General features: G+C 40.1%; 1 protein-coding gene across 1 annotated transcript; it reads right to left on the bottom strand.

Moving 5' to 3' along the window:
* Positions 1-3,233: 3,233 nt before the first annotated feature.
* Positions 3,234-18,647, bottom strand: LOC115764380 (small G protein signaling modulator 2). Its single transcript, XM_030707341.1, has 9 exons — positions 18,519-18,647; positions 8,489-8,954; positions 7,800-8,019; positions 7,015-7,732; positions 6,643-6,942; positions 4,561-5,624; positions 4,190-4,494; positions 3,839-4,116; positions 3,234-3,773 (listed from the first exon to the last, which is right to left on the bottom strand). The coding sequence occupies exons 1-9, from the start codon at positions 18,535-18,537 to the stop codon at positions 3,685-3,687; spliced, it is 3,459 nt and encodes a 1,152-aa protein (XP_030563201.1). The 5' UTR covers positions 18,538-18,647; the 3' UTR covers positions 3,234-3,684.
* Between the last annotated feature and the right edge of the window lie 1,634 nt (positions 18,648-20,281).

The raw sequence follows: 20,281 nt of genomic DNA on the forward strand, positions 1-20,281 counted from the left end.
ACTGCTTAGCACTCGCGAGCACGCATTCAACGAAAGCACAAAAGCTTTCGCTCGGAGAGCGTTCGCGAAGCTTGCGAATGTGCACTTAAAAAAAAAAAATTTGCTTGTAGTTGCAAGCTCTGTGCGAATTTACCAATAATCTCTCTTGCTCTCTGAGTGTAGAGTATTTTACGGCTTGTGCACTTTGTTAAAGCTCGCCTTATGCCTGTGTATGTGTAGGCATATAACGGTCTTAGCTCAAGCTTTAAACTTTGCTTTTTACGCCCCCGCTCGCTACTGCAAATCGAATAAGATTTAATATCTTGTAAGTTTGCCTCAAAGCTATGCAAAATTGTGTACTAATCAAAGATTTTTATTGTTTGTGTTTTTTTTTCAATTTGTTTTGAGCTTTCGGTATATCTGGAATCAGGCTATTGGTTTACTCTTCGATTTAGGATTTGTAAAAAAAAAAAACTTCGAGAAAATAACTAAAAACTTTAAAGCTGAAATTTTCAAGGATTTATTGCATACATATGTATATTATAGTATGTGGCTAGTCAAAAAGGAAATATATGATGATTTCTAGAGACTCTTGAAATGGTTTCGATAAGTTGGAAACTTTGAGAAGAAAACTTTATAATTGAAAATGTTTGTTGATATAATTATATATATATTTTTTTTTGTTTCAAGGTGCTTTAACTGAATTTCATTGATAAATCATATCTGAATTAAACTTCCAGCACACAATCTGAGAGTGTGCCTTGGCCACGTTTTGAAAGATAGAGGCAGTCATGCCATACGGATTTTTTTATCATAGCTGATTGGTTATATACGTAATCTTTTATGTGTTCACGGCAACTAATCAAATTTGAATAATCTTCAAGTGATATAACTTACTCTGAACGCTACTTCCTTTATTGAATGGAATATTTGGCGGATCCTCATTGTTGCAGAGACCTAGTAAACCGGCCAAGTCCGACGACATGTTATGAATGAGCTAAGAACTGGAAACTCTTTGTATCGATTGCAGCTGCACACTTTTATACACGATGCCCGGCGATCCATTGATACGAAATGCGAATCTGAGACAAATAAACAATAACAAAAGAATATAGTATACAACTACATAAGTGGGTATATGGGGAGCTACCAGGCAAGATAACGCGAAAAACAGTTACGGCTTGGGCGTTGGCAACCCGTGCTGGCTTACGTATGTTTGTATTATGACTAAATATAAACCTTCTGCTTATCGTATTAGAAGTAGTTGCATTCGATTATATGAGCAGCATATGAGGATGTATGTGCTCAGATTCGAAATTTATTATTGCTTGGCGCTGGATCAACTGATGGATTAGTATATAGTATATATATTCCTAAGCTGATTAAAAAGATTAACTTTTACGATTTATGGCCAAAAGCAAATAGTTTAATACTATTTAATAACAGACAGAAGGACCCATCTTTGAGCCCATAATTTACATACATTTGGACGTATCTAAAGGCCATTCGTGCTCGTGATCTGTAATAACTATAATATCGATAACTTTCCAATGCTTTAAATATCAAGAAGTTACGATTTCCAACCTACATTTTTTCAACAAATATCAAGAGATTAACGCTGGATAAGTTAAGATCAAATGTATGCTAGCGCTATTCGGAACTGACTACAGGGTATGTTCTAGTCAAGCAATTTCCTACAGCCCACATTTGGTTTGCTTAACTATTTGGTGTCAAGTATCTGTGAACGGCAACTTAAGTAAATCAAACGTGGCTGTTCCAAATGATAGACCATTTGTAAACACATAATCTATCAATCGATTGATAGATACGTATTTTTATAATGTGTACAGAAGAATATATAGAAACTCTATTAAAATATTTGTTAGTTGTAAACGATAGGCCCGACGTTAAATTCGCAAAGATTTTTGTCATGTTCTCAATACCAAGATTTGTTGCATTTATCCTAATCCTAAATCCTAAAATATTTGTTAATTAGTCGATCAGCTCTTGGAGGCCTCCCCTCAAGCGCATTTATTTTAATCACGAATTTTGTCAGCAATCGGGCATAAGTGGCCATGGTAACTTACCGCTGCGCAGCAAATTAAAGAAAAATCGTCTTTGCAAATGCCGCCTTACTACGCGATTCTCATAATTTCAGGTAAGCCCTGGAGGCTTTAATGCGTTGTCAGTCTTTTTAACATTTTGGTGTGTATGTACGTATGTATGTGTGTGTATATGGATGAATGCAAGTTGCATGTCTGTGTGTGTGTCTGTATATGTACGTGTGCATGAATGTGTGTGTTTCTGTTTGCATGTTTGTATATTCTTCCAAACGCATACAAAGCTTACTTCCCGCTGTGCTGCAAATTAAAAATGTAACGTTTTTGTAAATGTCGCCCTACTACGCGATTCTCATAAAGTCAGATAAGTGCTAATTTAAATAGTTGTGTCGGCAATCTAATAAACCTAATCTCTGTTTTCAATTTAATATCTTTATATAAATAAGTCGCTTGCACTCTCTTTCTTTCTGTCTCTTTGGTTCTCCCTCCCTCTCACTTTGTTTCATTTTCATTCACCTGCTCTTAACCTAACTAACTAAAATAAAAAGGTACCCAATGTTCGAACCAGACCCCAACTGCATATAAAGAAAATGCACAGGATGACTTTCAGTTTAATATTTATAATTATAGCAAAGATAGTTTCGAAATACATACATATGTAATATATATTGTACAAATTTCGGTATGTATATATATGGGCGCGGAAAAGGTAAATAAATAAAGCCAAAAAACCAAAACGAAACGATACCGCAAAAACAATGGGATTGGTCAACAATTGTAATATGTTTTTGGTAAATCGGATACAGTTTCGAATTGGATTTTGAGAAAAGTTCAGATCAGCAAGGTTAGGTCTACGGTATCATTCCCTGATTTGAATTCCAGAACGGTATACATATAGTACTTGTAACAGTATTTGGACTTATTATTAACTGTTTGGGTTTTTGATTTTCGCCTTTCGCAGAAGGAAATTTCAGATTGGTACAGACATACATATGTTTATTTTAAATACTTTTCGATTACTTTTTTACATGTAGACATATACATTTGTATACACAGATACAGACACACACACACACACGCACATACACACACATACGTATATATGTTGTAGTATATAGGGTTGTACATACATATTCTGTACAGTATTTGTATATATTTGCTTTATATAACCTCTTGATATTTTTAGTTTAATTGCACTCTAATTTACTACATGTATTGTATATTAAATAAATATTCATGTTAGTGATAGTTTAAGGTTAAAAAAAAAAGAAATACGCCTGTTACTAATATTATTTTGTACGATATAAAGTTTGAAATGCTGCTTTCTTTTTGATACAGTTTGTCAGATTCACTTTATATAGTCTTTTATGTTTTCGGCCCCATTTTTTGGTTGTTCGGAGATGTGGGTATAACATTAACAAACATTTACATAAAATGTATATAATAACAGTCACAGTTACAGTTACAATTAGAGTCAAAGTTTCGGATTACATCTTAGCACATACTTATTGTACACATTAATTTGGGGTGAGGGTATTCTTTTGTGCCTACTTGGGAAGTTCTGTGGCTTTTGGCAAAACAAGGATTAAACATCTATAACTACTATATAAGCATTGTTGCTACTTAATATTCATTATAAATCGATCTACTTGTTCTCAATAATCATCTGAAGCTGCAGGACCAGACTTCGCGCCAGCTGGAGCACCGCTTGGGCATTATGTCGCTCGGCCATTTCTGAAATATATATATAAAAAATATATAAATAAATATATATGGCTACTACACTATGTGAACTCTACCATTAAAGAACTTGATGACATCTGTAAAGTCCATGCTGTTGGACAAAATGATATCGCGATAGGTTTCGAGCAGCGCCAGCGCCAGGAAGAGCACAAAATGCCCGGAGGCAATATGTTTGGCTGCCCAGATGATCTCCCAGGTGGAAAAGACATCGTCATAGATGAGCTCACGCTTAAAATCCAAGAGGAACCAGCGGTAACAGAAGTAGAAGTGGGTGTAATCGCCATTCGAGTCCATCAGGTCGTACATCTCGGAGTCGAGTATTTGAATGAGCGAGCTGGAAGAGATGAGATGCGGGAAAAGATCAGGTCAGTATCCGTTCAAGATAGCATAGATAGACAGATAAATACCGCATATTGGCGAAATGCATGTCCATGGCACCACCGCTGGGAAAGTTCTCGATCATGCGCTCCATGAGCTTGCAGAAGCAGCTGTAGCTGAGCGACTCATCATCGAAGATGACCAGCAAGGGAGCGACCAGATCGCACATGCCCTGCATGTAGCCCACGTCCAGGTGCTCCCACACGTACGTCGATATCACATTGCGTAGCTTGTCCAGATTCTCGCTGGCAAAGTACCAATAATTTCGATCGCAACGCTGCACATCCTTCTCGATCCGATGCAGATTTAGGCCAAACTGTTCCAGCAGCTCACTCTGTCAATAAACAATAGCAATTATCGGTTGGAAGGGGTGTGACTATGTGAGGGCGCAAGTGCTTACGCTGTAAACACCACCATTGGAGCTGGCTGGTGAGGCGCAGCTAGATTTTGGCTGCTGCAGTGCATCTAGATTGGGCGCATTGGCGCCGCTCTCAAGCTGTTCGCTCAGCGGCGGCATCCGACTGTTGGCGCCTGCCTTGGGACTGCGCTCCCAGTTGGCAATGTCCACAGAAGCATTCGTAATGATAACTGCAGCTGCCTGCTGTGGCTGTACGCCTTCCTCGTCGTCGGGCAGCTGGGCCTGCAGATCATCGGCGCTGAGATACTCTGGGCTGAGTACGCTGCGGGTGTCGCCTGGCTGCGGCACGCCACCCACGGTCTCATACGAGGATGTGGTTGAGGTTGAGCAGCTTGCCTGTGCCTCCTTGTCCAGCGACTGGGCTGCGATCTTCTTGTCAGCTACCGACATGTTTGTTGGCATTTCTAATTTCTCTTCTTGCTTGTTTTTCATTTTCTCCTGCAGCTGCTGCTGTTGTTCCTCTTCCTCCTCCTCTTCGTCTAGGTCATCCAGGCCCTCGTCGACATGCCCGGAATCCGTGCTGGTTTTCATGGCACGGGGAATGGGCTTCACGCTCAAATGCGTGACACTGACGCCGGCCGTCTCCTGCTGCAGCTGCTGCCGTTGCTCGTCATCAAACTCAAGATCACCTGGATCGGATATATCCGAAATGTCCTCAAACACCTCGTTCTCCAGCTCACCGCCAGCATCCAGATCCGCGGCGCGTACCGTGCGCTCGTTGCCGCTATTACTGCCGGAGCTGAGCTTGGCCACTGCCCGCGCCGTCTTCTCCTTCTCCCGCTGCTGCACAATGGCATCCACGGCCAGCCACTCGCTCATTGTGGTCTCATAGTAGTGCTTGCACGTCTCATCCTGCTTGGTTCGCTCCTCCTGTGTTGTGCCAAATGCATAGTGGCCCAGCAGATATGGCCACACCTCCTTGCGCAGTTCCGGCTGCACCCCGCCAAAGTAGACCAGGCGATAAAACTCCGTAGAGTTATTCAGCATACCGTCCGCATTGAGCAGTTCCCAGCGCTCCTTGGTCAGGCCCTCCTCGTCGGCTTTCACTTTTGATTGGAAAAAAGTACTAACAAATTAACAGTGCTGATAATAAGTCTTTAAAACGCATTATTATGCAACGATAATACTTATTTATTAAAAAAGATTTTCGATTATCTAGGCGTAGTATATAAACAAATGGTTATTCCCAAATTCAACTTGGCAGCTGAATCTTTTACTAATATTATCTTTTGTACTGTACACACAAAGTTAGAAAATTCCACCCGCAAGTGTGGAATTTAAGTGGAAAACGGAGGTATTATAATAATCAATTATAATAATAGATGCTAAACTACAATTTATGATCCACACTTGGCTAATTAAATGTTTGCAAAATTGAAGAAAATATTTTAGGTGTACATAAGGAAACTCTAAATGGGCTAATCTGAAAGCTCCACCCGCAAGTGTGGAATATAAGTGGAAAATACTTGTGTACATTTATATTTACCATCAAATCGCCGTTAGACTTATTCCTAAAGATTTTTATAAACATATATTTGAGACGTGATTCGCATTTTCTTGGCAAATTGGGACCCAAGGCATTATTATTAATTTCGTTTGAAAATGTATGAATACGTGTTTTAACAATTGGCGAAACATGGCCAAAAAAAATTTGAAGCAAACTTTTTGTGTTTCACTCGAACGACTTTGAACGTATTTTAGTTTAAAAATAGTTTCTTTGCTTGAAGCACGAAAATTAAAGTTTTTAGCTTTCAGTTTTATTTTCTCAGTTTTGCCCAAAAGTTTGTTTTTTTATTTTTTCAAAAAGGCGCATAGCTTATACGTGTACATATATATAAAGCAATAAACCACTCTCCATCTCTTTAGATGGTCATAGTTTTCACCAAAAAGGCAACCGAATCTTGGAAGAATTTTAAAGAACAAGTTTGTAGGTTTCCAAATATAATGTTTGAGACTTTGGACAAATGTGATCTATCCTAAAGAATAATGAATATTTTCCTAGATATGTTGCCAACTCAACTACTCAACTCAACTAATGGATAGGTTAGGCAGTCAAAAACTCACTCTCTGGTGTTATGCGTCCGTGGACCAGACCCGACAGGTGTGTCCGTACGGTGGATAAATGACGACAGTAGGCCAGCCAGCCGTAAAAGGCGCGCGAGATAATCTGACGACGCATCGTGGAGCAGACCATTTCGATGCTGGTGTTTTGGTTGTGCTGCTGCAGCAATGGGGATTCCATCGGATACTGGTCAATGGATAAGCTCTTATTCGAGCAGTCGCTGCTGCCCGTAGTGGAGCAGCTGCTCAATTGAGCGCGCCTTGGAGTGCTGCGGACAAAGTCCAGAATGGAATGCGTAGCAGCTGGAAAAAAAACCGAGAGAGAAACCAAAAAATCAGCAAAATTCAATTCAATTCAATGGGCCTGAAACCTACCAAACTCCTCGTGTCGACTCTTGCTGACAATGCGAAAGACATAATCAATGGGCGTCTCATCCACCGATTCCATGACCGAGGGCAGAATGCGACGGCGCATGCTTTTCGGCCAAAGAAACATTTTGCCAATGCCGCGCTGCGACCAGAGTGGCGGATCGAGCTGGCCATGTGGCAGCAGACCCGTTTCCAAGCAGCTGAGAAACTGCTGCATGTGCCCGCCCTCCGGAAAATGGATGGGCGGACGCTGTACGCCGTCCTGACCCACCAGTATAACTGTGCCGCCGCTGTCCTCGCCGCGACTCTGATGACAGTGCACATAGACAATCTCGTCTACATTGATGTTGAGCGCATGTGCCCAGTAGGCCTCCTTGTCGATTTCCTCCTCGTCGGTGTCATTGTAGCCGTTCATTAGCTGATTTGGCGTCCACTTGATGGTCAACGTTTGGATGTGCTGGTGCAGACTCAAATATCCGGGCATCAGCTCGGACACATCCTTGGGCAGTACATGCACATTGTTCTTGCCATAGAGTAGCGTGGCCTTCGCATTTTGATGCAGTGACTCCACATAATCCTTGGCCACCGTGGCTGAAGCAATCGATTTAAATGAACAGCTGCTGGCATCATCCGAGCTGGTGTTCAAGCTACGTTTAAAGTTTATTATCGCTGGCCGCGAACAGGTGGAAGAGGAGCGACGACAGCTGATCCGATGACGTTGCACCTGGAACGCCAATCGGTTGAGAGATTATGCGTTATACATAGAGATCAGTATGAGATCTGATCCATACCAGCTCATCGGCATGCGGATCGGTCCAATAGTGATCGGCAGTTTTGGCGCGCGTAAAGTCCAGGGCGCAAGGACCCACCAGCAGGGAGCTTAGTATGGAACCATAATCCGGATCGGCCACCAACGAATCACGATCATAATAGCTCTGCGCGTTGCTCACCAGATACTCGATGATCTTGGTCAGACGCTTCTCATACAAAGCTAAGCGTATCCATAGATATCTGCAAGTAGACATTAGCAAAGAGGGAGAGAGAGGGAGACAGAGAAAGAGAGAGAAACGGAAACAGAGAGTGAGAGAGAGAGAAAAAGAAACAGAGAGAGAAAGAGAGAGAGAGAGAGAGAGATATAGGAAGACATATAGAGAAATAGAGAGGGGAGAACAAGATAGAGAAAAAAAATATAAAGACAAAAAGATAAATAGAAAGAAAATAACAGAGAGAGGAAGAGAGAAAAAGACACAGGGGAAAAAAAGGAAATAGAGGAATAGAAGGAGAGCCAGGGAGTTGAAGAATTAGAAATAGAGACGGGGAAAGCGAAAGGGAAATAGCGAAAGAGAAAGATAAAGAGGAAGAGGGAAGCGGAAGGGGAGAGACAAACAGGAAGTTGGAGAATCATAAAGAAAGAGAGTGAGAAAGAGAGAGGGTGATTTTGAGAGAGAGAGAGTTACCAAGCCCGGGAATTGCTACTCACTTCATGGTGACCAACGACATGCTCGAGGTGCTGGCGCTGACTGACACCGATGCCGTTACCGAGGCGGATGTGGAGCCGGATGCGGTTGATGTGGTTGCATTGGTGGTCGACATGGAGTTGCTGCTGCTCTTCTTGAGCATTGGCGGCCGGTTGAAGCTGTCGCTGCTCGACGAAGAACGCTTGTTGGGATCGCTAGCTTCGATCTCCTGGACCAGCTTGCTGATATGCTCCGCCTCGGCACAGGTCTTTGCTATCTTGTGCAGCAGCGCTGTCGTCGATGAGGTCTTGAACAGGCCCAGGGCACGGCGGCGCAGTCCCTGGCTGAGGCAGGCCTCAACAGCAGCACAGAGCGATGTCACCGAGCTGCTGTCCTCGTGCACATACTTCCTGGTGACCGCCTCCTCCATCAGTTGCTTCACCTCCTTCTTAACGCTGGCAATGAGCCGCTCCTTATAGTCGACGCCATCTGTAAATGCCAGCAGGCAAAAGAGTCAACATTAACGTTCGACTCCCAACTGTGCATGCCACGCGAATCTCATAAAAGTAAACCCCGCGGGGCCTTAAAACGAAATCACAGCACTGATGCTCCTGCCCCGCACCACGCTCGCCCATCCGCGTGCCCATTGTCGCCATTACGCTCTGAAACTCAATATGCTCAACATGCGTTGACAGCCGGCAACGGGCGGCGGGCAGCGGACAGCAGGCAACGGGCAACGGTCACCCACCAAGCACCCTACATTAAATTAAAACAGACGACCCACGTGCCCAGTCGCTAGGCAGACTACAGCCACACCTAACTAACACCACGCTGATGGCGGACATCCAGTGCTTGGCAAATGCTAATGGCGTTTGCACTCAAAAATTCATGATGGCTTCCGGCTACGTATAATTTAATTTTCATTAATTGTTTTCCATTTCCCCCACCTACAGCATCTAATGCAAATGCCAACCAGTGCGACCAGAGCTATTGAGATGCAAACACTGAATCTGTCTGTCGTATCTGCACTGAGCAAAATAAGGGAGCAGCTTCTTAAATGAAGGACATATGTCCAGCTTTTAAATCTGAGTTAATCCTTTTCAAAATCATAGAAAATTCTCTATATAATATAGAAACTATAATTCCAAATTATATCAGAAAAATATGTCGAAAATAAAAAATAAAATAATAATATTCTATGGAAATAAGAATGCTTTTTGATTACCATTAACGAAGTTTGATCTCAAATTTAATAAACTCATAGAAAAACTTATCGGCATATTTACTATAAAATGTATATAATTTATGATGTTAAAACTGAAACGCTTTAGAAATTTATTTGTTTAAACATTGAATATTGCAATTTATGATAAGTTTTGAAAACAAATATTAAGAGTACAATTTATAATATTAGTATTTATATGGAATATGAGAAAACCATTATAAATATCAAACAATTTTTCAGATTGGAAACATTGTTTCATATTGCATTGGAGAACTCTCTTGATGACATTATAACTGTGTCATGAACTCAATGTAAACCTTTTTTGTTGCTTAAGATATCTATATACCATGCTCCTACTATATCAAGTAGCCCTAAAGGATAAATGGGTCGATAAATGGACATTTCTTAGAATTTTCCAGTTAATCGAGAACTTGGCAATCGTCATTGCATTCACAAGTGTCCTAACAAGTCTGCAAAACACTATGCCGTATGTTTGGAAGAGTATTAATCTTTCTTCTTAATCTTTCTTTTTGTTTTCTATTATTGCTTTCAGTGCCAGTGGACAGGCTGAAGAGAAACTGTCAGGTGAAACAATCAAGAGATTAACTGCTGAAGGATGCAGTTACAGCAGCCGTAATATAATCTATATAATTTACACTAAGACATAACAGAGGATGTACGTAATAAAAAGTGCGAAATGAAATTTCGCACTGCAGAAATTAAAGCAGACATAAATGGGGCAAGCGGCAAGGGGCAAGCGGCAAGCGGCAAGCGGCAGCTGCTGCTTTGCAGGTCTCTAAATAAATCGCCACAACAAACGCTACGCAGCATGCTTATGCATATATGTATTTGCTAAACATTTCGCACTTATTAAGCGGACAGCACGGACAGCTTGCAACTGCCACAAGTACACAGTTAAAGCTGCGTCTGGGGGCAGCCATACGTTGGGAAGCCAGTGGGACACTGCCAGCAGGGTGTTGCGGCTATTATGTGCCGGTCTGGCGACAATACCCTGTCTGGTATGCAATGGCGCAGGGACAGGACAGGGCACGGCCGGGACAGGGCAGTGCGGTCCGTGCCACATGCTGAAATGAAATGCGTACACGAATGCCATGAGTGCAACATGCTGCTAACTGGCTGGCTGGCGTCATTCCATCATAAAAGAAACGGAGGGCGAGAGTGGAAGTGCGTGGGTGGTTATTTAATTGCTGCTCTTTTGTTGCACCATCCACATTTGCAACAATTTCTATCACGCGTAATTAGTATTTAAATGAAGGACAGCAAAGGACAAAGTTTTAATAAACTTATTTTTAGTAAGAGGCAAACATTGTCACTTAGACAAATGCGCACGATGTTTAGAGTCGGGTCAAAGATCAACTTTTGCTACAGTTCGCATTGCTTGTATTTGCTATTTATTATTTTATTTTCTTGTGGTTTGTTTTTATTTGTTTATTTGCCCACTGTTTGCGCATCAAATGAATGTAAATAACAAATAGATAATTGTCGGGTAGCCGAATGTCATGTGCACATCTTTTTATGACGACATTCGCACGAGGACAAACAAAACATACCATAGCGCCTGGCCCTTGGACTAGGGGCGACACTGCCAGGCCCAAGTCCAAGTCCAAGCCCAATCCCAATGGACAGCACGGGGCGTATGCTTAATGTCGAAAACGTGAAGGCAAGCTCTTAAGTTCAACAATCTGTTCACATAGAAGCAGCACTAACTTAAATTTCAGGCCAGCTCTGAAGAGTCCAGAATCTGCGCATTTTAATTGCAAATCGAGCCAAATATCAATTTAACTAGTAGTCATCGTAAATTCATTAGGCCACCGCACAAAATGCCAAATTAATGGCTCAAATGGCTCAACCGCATTTGCGAGCCTGCGGCGAGGAATTTAATTGGCGCACGGACACGAGCATGCCAAAATTTAAAAATAAACCCGCATATTTCTATATTAATGCGCGTTAGCGCTATTTTCCATTTTTTTTTTTTTTTATTAATTTTTATTTTTTTCTCTTTTTTTTTTGTAGCCAGCAGCAAGGAGCAGGCGGCTGCTGTGGCGTTTTATTTTGGGCTGCTGCGCATTGTCGGCGCAAATGATTTGACCCTTGAATGTCATGACCCGACTCACAGACCTTGCCAGCTGCACAGGCAAATAACGTTTCACTGGGTGAATAGCTAAACAATTAGCAGATGACATCAAATTGTTGGTAAATAAAAATCAAATATTATATGAACCTCTGATATTTTATGCACATTCAAAGTCGCCTGACTAAAATCTAGGGTTCGAGCCCCCATGTCCAAATGAAACATATACATATATACATAAAATAATTTTATATTTTTGAAAATTTAAAAATTGAATCAATTCAAAATTTAAGTATTTTAATGTTTATTCTGCATCTTTATGTATGTCTAACGAGAACTTATTTTAAGAAATAAAATTTGTTAAATTAGAATTTAGAATATTCAAAAGCTGATTTGAATTCTCTTTTTTTGTCTATTAAAAATAAAATTAAAGTGTTTAAATGACAACAACGGAGGTTGTCTTAACTTAATTAGGAATAACAGCAGCTGATGTTAGCGCTATTTTGTTTGTATTTTAAAAATAATATTATAATAAAATGAATTAATGAATTATATTAACAAATGTTGCCTCAAGTACAGTTCATGCTAGCCCACTTTTTTGTCTTTTGAAAATAATAATAAAAATTAATAATAATAAATTTAAATATTGTCATTAGATCTTGACATTAGTGCAGCAGTTGCTGTCCCTCTATTTCTTGTCCGATAAGAAGTATAATAAATAACAGACAAAGTGTTTAACTAATATCAACAGATGTTGGCTAAGCCACGAGACTCTCAGCAATTCGTAATGATTTTTAGACTCTTTAGTGTAGTGTGTACGATAATGTAATGTACAATAATGTAATATAATAACGCATATATATAGATGTCTGGATTGTATCTAGATATGTTTGTTATACACATTCTGTAACAATCTGTTTATTTGCTTGTGCTATGTGCCCCGTGAGTTTTATTAAACTGCCAACTATTTTTATAGAATTAAGATAAACACTTAATTAGGCACAAACTGGCGCAGGCGTGGACCCAAGGCCGTGCTCCGGAACTGTGTGCGGGTCCCGCGTCCGGGACAACTGTTGCTCTCTGTTATTGGTTTTTGTTGTCGTTGTTGTTGTTGTCGTTGTTGTTTTTGTTGTTGCTGCTGTTTTTATCGCTAATGTCTGCGACACTGTTTATGCTGTACGTTTGCCAAATGAGTTTTTGCTGCCCAATGCTATCAACAGCTCTAGCAACCGCAATAAACCCACCCGCATTCAAATTACGAACTCTGGCAACACGCACACACAAATGCGACTGTGCGTGTGTGCGCACATTAATTGGAGCCCCAAAGTACATGGCATGTGTATAAGGTTTATATAAATATGTACATAAACAAGCGGTCTCTGGTCGAGAGTGCTCGACTGGTTGATACCCTGAGCCCAGCATCAGCACCATTTTATATTCCTACACACACACACACACACACACACACACACACACAATTATACTTCTTCTACCAGCCGTTACACTCTATGGGCAATGCAATCTATATTATATACTTCTGGTGCCTACTGATTGAATATGACACCCAATTGTGTATATATATCAAAGCGCAAAGCTCTTCCTTTACAAATGAGTATTTTTTCCATTTTGGGGGGCATGCGACTAGGCAACCAAAAAGTGAAATCTACTTAATGAGTGTATACCATACAAGAACCATTCAAATGTTCGAGCTTTGCTTTGATATTATAAAATTGGGGGAGATATCGAAAAGCCGTGACAAACTTGTTCTGTGCAAATTTCAAGTCCACAGCTTACATACTTTTTTAGATTAATGTATTCACATAGATGGACAGACAGATGGCCATGGCTAAATCAACTCAGCTCGTCCTCTTGATTAAGATCAAAAAATGATATTAACATATCACAGACTCGGGAAGGCTTCCGTCTGCCTGTAAGCAGTATACCCAAGTCTTCCCACTTTCATTGGGTTCGAGCTATAAATATGGCTGTAATTACACATATATATGTATATATGGAACTGCACATTTATATAGTTGCATGCATATATGTATATATTTTGTGTCTGCATTAACATTTGCGCAAATGAAAGCTCAAGAAATGTTGCCTACTTATTTGGGCAAGAATGTAGGCAATTCTTTTGAAAGTTCCCGGCTCGACAGCTATTACAGATAAATGTCAGATATTTGCTTTAGCTGCTCATCATCATCAGCATCATTATTATCAGCAGCATTAGCATCAGCAGCAGCAGCAGCAGCAACAACAACAACAACAACAGCGGCGACCCACGCATATTTCAACTGCATCTTTGCTGTGATTTTCATGCTCATTTCCATTTCATTTCGCATTTTCACTATTTGCCTGGCTTAATTAGAAATTCAGTTTTCTCTCTGTATTTGTGTCTGTGTATTTGTGTTTGCGTATTTGTACGCTTGTGTGCGCTAGCTGCAATTACAATTTCATTTAGAATGCTGCACAATATGGCATCTGGATTAAGAATTCCAAAGCAGTTGCCAAGCATAAGACTGCCATTTAGATTATATTTTATGGGGTATTATGCTGCAGGTTTTTGCTTTTATATATTTGCAGTTTATAGGTCAAAGTGCAGTATGAATTTGAGCGTAAAGATATTTCATTACGTGCATATTTTTGCTCAAAATTGTCAAAGCAAATCAAATGCATTTTTTGCGAAAATATCATAAATATCATGCGTATCTCTCGTTTGTACAATACACGAAATATTTCATTATATTTGAAATTCTTGGAACTTGCCAATAATATTTTGCCAGCTGCTTACTACAATATTATTTGCCCCCAATTTAAGCTCAAACCAATAACAATTTCCCCTTCGAGCAGCAGATTTAACACTCGAGCATTAACAAATTTTACTTTGATATGTTCACCTTGAACTTGAAACACTAAGCGCGCTAGCAAAATTTCTCGGAAGCCGCACTTATATGTTGTAAAATTCTCTTTTCAATATAAAAATGCTACAACAATGAAATACATTTCCAAGAAACTCGTAGAATAATCTATCAAACGCGAGGCCCTTCTGTTACACCATTGCATGGCTTAACGTCAACATACGTGCGTGTATACTATATAGTTTGAAAGGTACTAATCCAGGTACTTTTAAAGCGTGTGCGAGCGTTCACTAGGGCAACATATGTATTCAGTGGAGCTCTTTAATAAAGAGTATTGGTCAGGGCAATATTAGCCTGGTTTTGTACCTTAAAGGAAAATAGTCGCTGATTCGAGCCAACTCAATAACCTAAGCAATTCGGCTAGTTAACCCGGTTTTGGTTTAAATATTATAAAGTTTGCTAACAAGTTAACAAATGCCCGTTGTTAAGAAAATATTGCAAGCCATGTATATTTTCTCAAACAGGATGCGGGCTAAATTTGATCTCAACCGAAGCTTGGCATTTAACAAAAGTTGCTAAATGCAATGCTTGGGGCCAAAGTAATTTATGCTTTGGCGCTTGAGCTCACTTTAAAGTTATGTTTTGTTATTAAGCCCGATAAATTAAACTTATGTTGGAAAATGACGCCCTCGAAACGTTTCGCTTCACAGCAGGTTGGCAGCTTTGACAGCTTTGACATAAAAGATGATGAACCTCTATAATCTGCAAAAGATATATGCAAGCATGCTGTATCAATATCTATTGTCTGTCTACAATGGAGCACGCTTAATTGTTATTTTGTTTTCTCTTCTTCTTGGACACATGCTGCAAGGCAGCTGTCAGCGGAGCAGTTAAATTAATGATAGCTAGACATTGGACATTTCATTTTAAATAGCTTGAAGCGTTCGGCATCATTTTAAACGTCATCGATCTGGTACTGGAGTTGACAGGACATGTGACTCGGCGGCACACGTAAGACAGAATGACGACAGTAAGACCATATTTTTGCATTGCCTTTTTATGGGCTGTTGGACGCACACGCGCCACAAATCGTGCCAGCGTCTCCGAAATGCCCAACCCCGAAACCATTTGCCTCATATTAGCTTTGTGCTCTGTAACTGTCAGCTGGGGTCCTGCCTGCATGAATACACACCAAAGGAGCGTAGCATGACAAAATGTATATGCCGAGATGATGTGCGGAATGTCAGCATATGCATGTTGGCAAAATTGGCATCATAATGGGATTATAATACAGGCATAAAGAATTTTCTGGCTAAAATTATTGAATAAGAGTCTAGTAGGTAGCAGGCCCGCTATTCATGCGAATATTTCGATATGAAGTAAAGGCTCCCTGCTGTTCAGCACATGGAGAGTTCGCAGTGCAGCTGAAATACTTATCAGCATGCCCAAGATACTCTGTACGAAATATTTTAGATACAATAACTAATTTGGGACTTTTATGCAATAGTTGTCCCTGTTTTATATCTGTTATCATTCTTATTATTTTGATTAATTAAGCGAAAGGCGGTTTAACAAAGGCCGTTTTTAGAATAAGTTTGTTTTTTTTTTTTAGTTAGATTAAGATATCTACAAAAAGGCAAATTTAATGAAACCAAAACTTCGCTTTCGAAGCAATTGGTCCTGCGGCAGATACATGATATGTTAGTTTGATGTCAATAAGTTTCATTTTTCAGCACGTTAGCAGCAAAAAAAAAGCGCTTAACTGACGAAGTTGATTATGATTTCTTGGTAAACAAAAGAATAAATAAAGTTTCATAAGAGACTAAGCATTAAACTTGATATATAGATAGATAGACAGGAAGACAAACAGACAGACAGACACACGGAAGGGCGGACAGATAGAGAGACAGAGTGACAGACAGACAGATAGACAGACAGATAGACTAGTAAATGGACAGCCGGATATGGATATATCAATAGAGCTTTTCTTCCTGACCTTATGCTCAATGCGTTGCATATCTCGTGATAATTTATAAAAGCCCCTCAAATGATTTCTGGTGCCGACTATTGGCGCAGGTCGTCGCTGTGGAATGCGTCTGACGCTAACAATAAAGAAAAGACAAGAAATATGTCAAATTCATGCCTGACTGAACGCACCCACTCAACAGTTTGTAGGGCAACATTTGTATTAAAGTATTTCCCTCTAATATGGCGAAGGCAGCATAGCGGACTAACTGCAGCCAAGCTCAGCTGTTTGGCTTTTCAGGTGCTGTGCGTGTGTGTGTGTGTGTGTGTGTGTGTGTGTAAGTGTATAAGTTGTCGGCGTTTTCTGCTGCCCTTGTAGTAACACCCACGGCCGTGAGTTGAGTAGAAACATAAACAAACGCCCACATGCAGTTGGCTGCTCGTATTTTAGCTCAATTATGCTGCCAATTGGCTTCCCATTCATAAAAGTTTTACGCATTCAGGACTTAATCTCGCACTTAAGCAGCTTTTGCTTGAGGCGCTATTTGCTGCTTAGTCTTAAAAGATTGCCGAGTGCAATCAGCTTCACACTGGACCAGTTCACAGCCAGTGCCCACGCCAAGCACTTGACGGATTCTTTTCTGCATCCCGCCGTTGCCGGAAATGATGGCCAATTGAATGCTACAACCGATCCGATGGCACTGCGCTATTAATACCCTTATCGAGGGCATAACAATTCTGTCACGGAATGCGTCTAAAGAGGTAGACTATCACATCTCAAAAGGTATTTAAATTGCTGATCCATCTCTTTGTTCCTATGCAAACTCGTCGCCCAGTTTTAAGGCTCACGTCATGGAACTTTATGTTGCAGGTAATACAGGTAATGATGGAATCGAAGGAATCGGATGCAACTGCCAAAGGAATAATTGGACAAACATAAAGTTATGGCTTGTAAACTAGTTTCCCTATGCATTAAAAGTCTTACCAACAACAGAGTACTATAGCCAATAGTTTTGTAGGACGAATCGGGCAAAACCAAGTATAACATATATTTCTATACTTTCAAGATACCATTATCAAGCTTTATTAGCTTAAACTTTAATCGGCCTAGAAGGGTATTAAATCTTCGGCGTGCTTAGGATTGCCGTTCTCTCGAGCTATTTAATACATAGATGGTCGATAGATGGCACCTCCAATGTGCATTTAATGTGCAAATAACCTTAATACTATTATTAATGCCCAATTTTCTAAATTTATTGTCATGGTATCACCCTTTTAGCCAGTTGCTAGGGATGTAACTTGAGTTTAAGGTTTTTTATTTTGTTTTAAGATTAGATAGGTGGACCAAAACTGTTAGCACTTTGTCTGACGCGTAAATGAGTTTTGCTTCAACTGCGTTTAACTAATATACCTATTTTCACTTGAAGAACATAGTAAAAAAAAAAATTTAAAAAAGGGCTTCGCGTTGCTATGGCTAATAATGCGAACAGAACTGCGCCAAGCTTAGCCCCAGTGCACACAAAAATGACAAGCCAATCACAGGCTCGACTCAGCTGCGGTCGTTGCAGCGCATTAAAAATAATGTTGCATACACCCAGGCGCAGTGCAGAAATATTATACCACTAGAGAAAAAACGGTTGCTTGTTACTGCTGATGCTCCAATTAAGTGGACTCAAGTCAACGAATCTAGCAAACAAGCTCAAGACAAACTACACTTAAGAAGCGTATATACCAATTGAGTGAATACTAATGAGGGAACAATTGCGCCAATTGTAGATAGCTGCCATTTAAATATGACTTATATAGATATATATACTTTTATAAGCTGTTCATTATTTAGCTATACTTATTTGCTGTACAATTGTATATAAATATTGGGGTATGCTTATGAATTTATCTCGTTTAAGTACCTGCAGTTGTTTGCACCATTTTGCCAGCACCCAAAGCTGTGAAGCTTTTAACGTTTACACACGCGCGCTTAGTGTATATATATATATATATATATCTCTATATATGTATATATATCTAGGTATGTATGTTATGTAGTCTGTCTGATTGTTGGTTTCTGTAGCTGTTGCTGTTATTGTGTGTGCGGTTTCCGTCTAGGGCTAACGCTGCGTATACGCAATTTCTTGTTAACTGCCTTCTGTTTACATATAATAATGCTAGTCTTTTCACTTTCGCTTTCACTTTCACTTTCACTCGTTCAAGTCGGCTGGCTTATTTACTAGTTGCTGGCTGACTGAGTTTTATAAATAATTTGGCATGCTGCCGCTAGGGAGCAACGCTCGCTGCTGCTGCTGTTCCTGTTGCTGTTGATGTTGCTGTTGTTGCCATTGCCAGAAACCAGTGCCCCAGAGCAAAGAGTTGCGGTCGGAGGGTTGAGGCGCTAGAGCAGGAGCTTAACTAAATGACTCTACTACTGTATGAGGAAAACTTTTGAATTCTTATTACTGTGTGTGCTAGCGTCCGTCTCTCTGTGAGCGTGTGTGCGTCTGCGTGTGTGTGTGCGTGTGTGTGTGTATGTGATATATGTGATAATAATTTCTAGCGAAAGCGTGACGTCTGCACGCGACCAGCTCAAAAATTCAACTGAAAGCTAGCATTCGTTGCGTTCCACAAATCCACGAAGCTGTTACTACTCACATTGCTGTTACTGTTATTGTTGCTGTTACCGTTACTGTTGCTGTTACCGTTACCCTTACTGTTACTGTTGCCTGCCTACATATATCGGCATGCCGTGCCAGCCAGCTTATGCACCATGGGCAAGGGATGACGAACTTTGGACAGAACTCAATGGCAACAATAATGTTAAAACAATGAAAAAGAAGAAAACAATTATCGAAGAATGTTTTAGATCAATTAATTTAACGAAATGTAGAAGTTTTTTTTTCCAAAAATTTCTTAAAAATGTTTAAACTTGTCAATTTTGTTGAGTACTCTGCTTTGAGGATGTCCAAAGTGGAATTTAACCTTAATAGGATATTTTTATTTCCCCATGGCGTGCGACTACAGCATTTTTCCGGATTTTCACTCATTTCCGTAAATAATGTTAAAAAAAACTATATATTACACAAATTGAACAATTTCCTTACGATTAATTGATTGCTTAATCACATTGAGTACACCGAGAATTCATATAAGTAAGCTAATATTTATCCCTATTCCAAATTTGTAAGAATTCCAATAGGTAACAGGCAGAAGGTAGTATCTCCGACCCCATAAAGTATACATATTCTTGTATATATATATATATATATATTCATTTAATATGTATATATATTTCAATATGTATATATATATATATATAAATCCGTCTGTCTGTCCGTCCGTATATATGAACGCAAGAATGTCAAAATCTCTAAGTGCTTGAGACTTGAAATAAAAAATATGTCCTTATATCCCTGCTTGTAGAAATGTTAGGGTTTTGGCCGAAAAATTTGATTTTTGGCCCATAGTCCAATTGGGAGCAATTAAGGTTCTGCTACCGCGTCAGCTCTTCGGCCCTCCATCACTTTCAACATTGCTTTGAAGCTTTTTGAAATCGCTGCCCTTTGGCCCTTGCCGTCTCGCTTGCACGTGTGGAATACTTTTGGGTATCTGTATGCGTTTCTGTTATTGTTTTATGTTGTGTGTGTGTGTTTATATGTGCATGTGTATGTGTGTGTGTTTC

Source organism: Drosophila novamexicana, unplaced genomic scaffold, assembly GCF_003285875.2.
Source record: "Drosophila novamexicana strain 15010-1031.04,08,12 unplaced genomic scaffold, DnovRS2.1 tig00000820-arrow-pilon, whole genome shotgun sequence".
Classification (NCBI taxonomy): domain Eukaryota; kingdom Metazoa; phylum Arthropoda; class Insecta; order Diptera; family Drosophilidae; genus Drosophila; species Drosophila novamexicana.

Bases quoted from the DNA above. Each gene is read 5' to 3' on its own strand.
- LOC115764380 (XM_030707341.1), bottom strand. The intron at 4,495-4,560 runs GTAAGCACTTGC...GTTTATTGACAG, and splicing joins CCAATGGTGGTGTTTACAGC to AGTGAGCTGCTGGAACAGTT. The intron at 4,117-4,189 runs GTATTTATCTGT...CATCTCTTCCAG, and splicing joins ATGCATTTCGCCAATATGCG to CTCGCTCATTCAAATACTCG.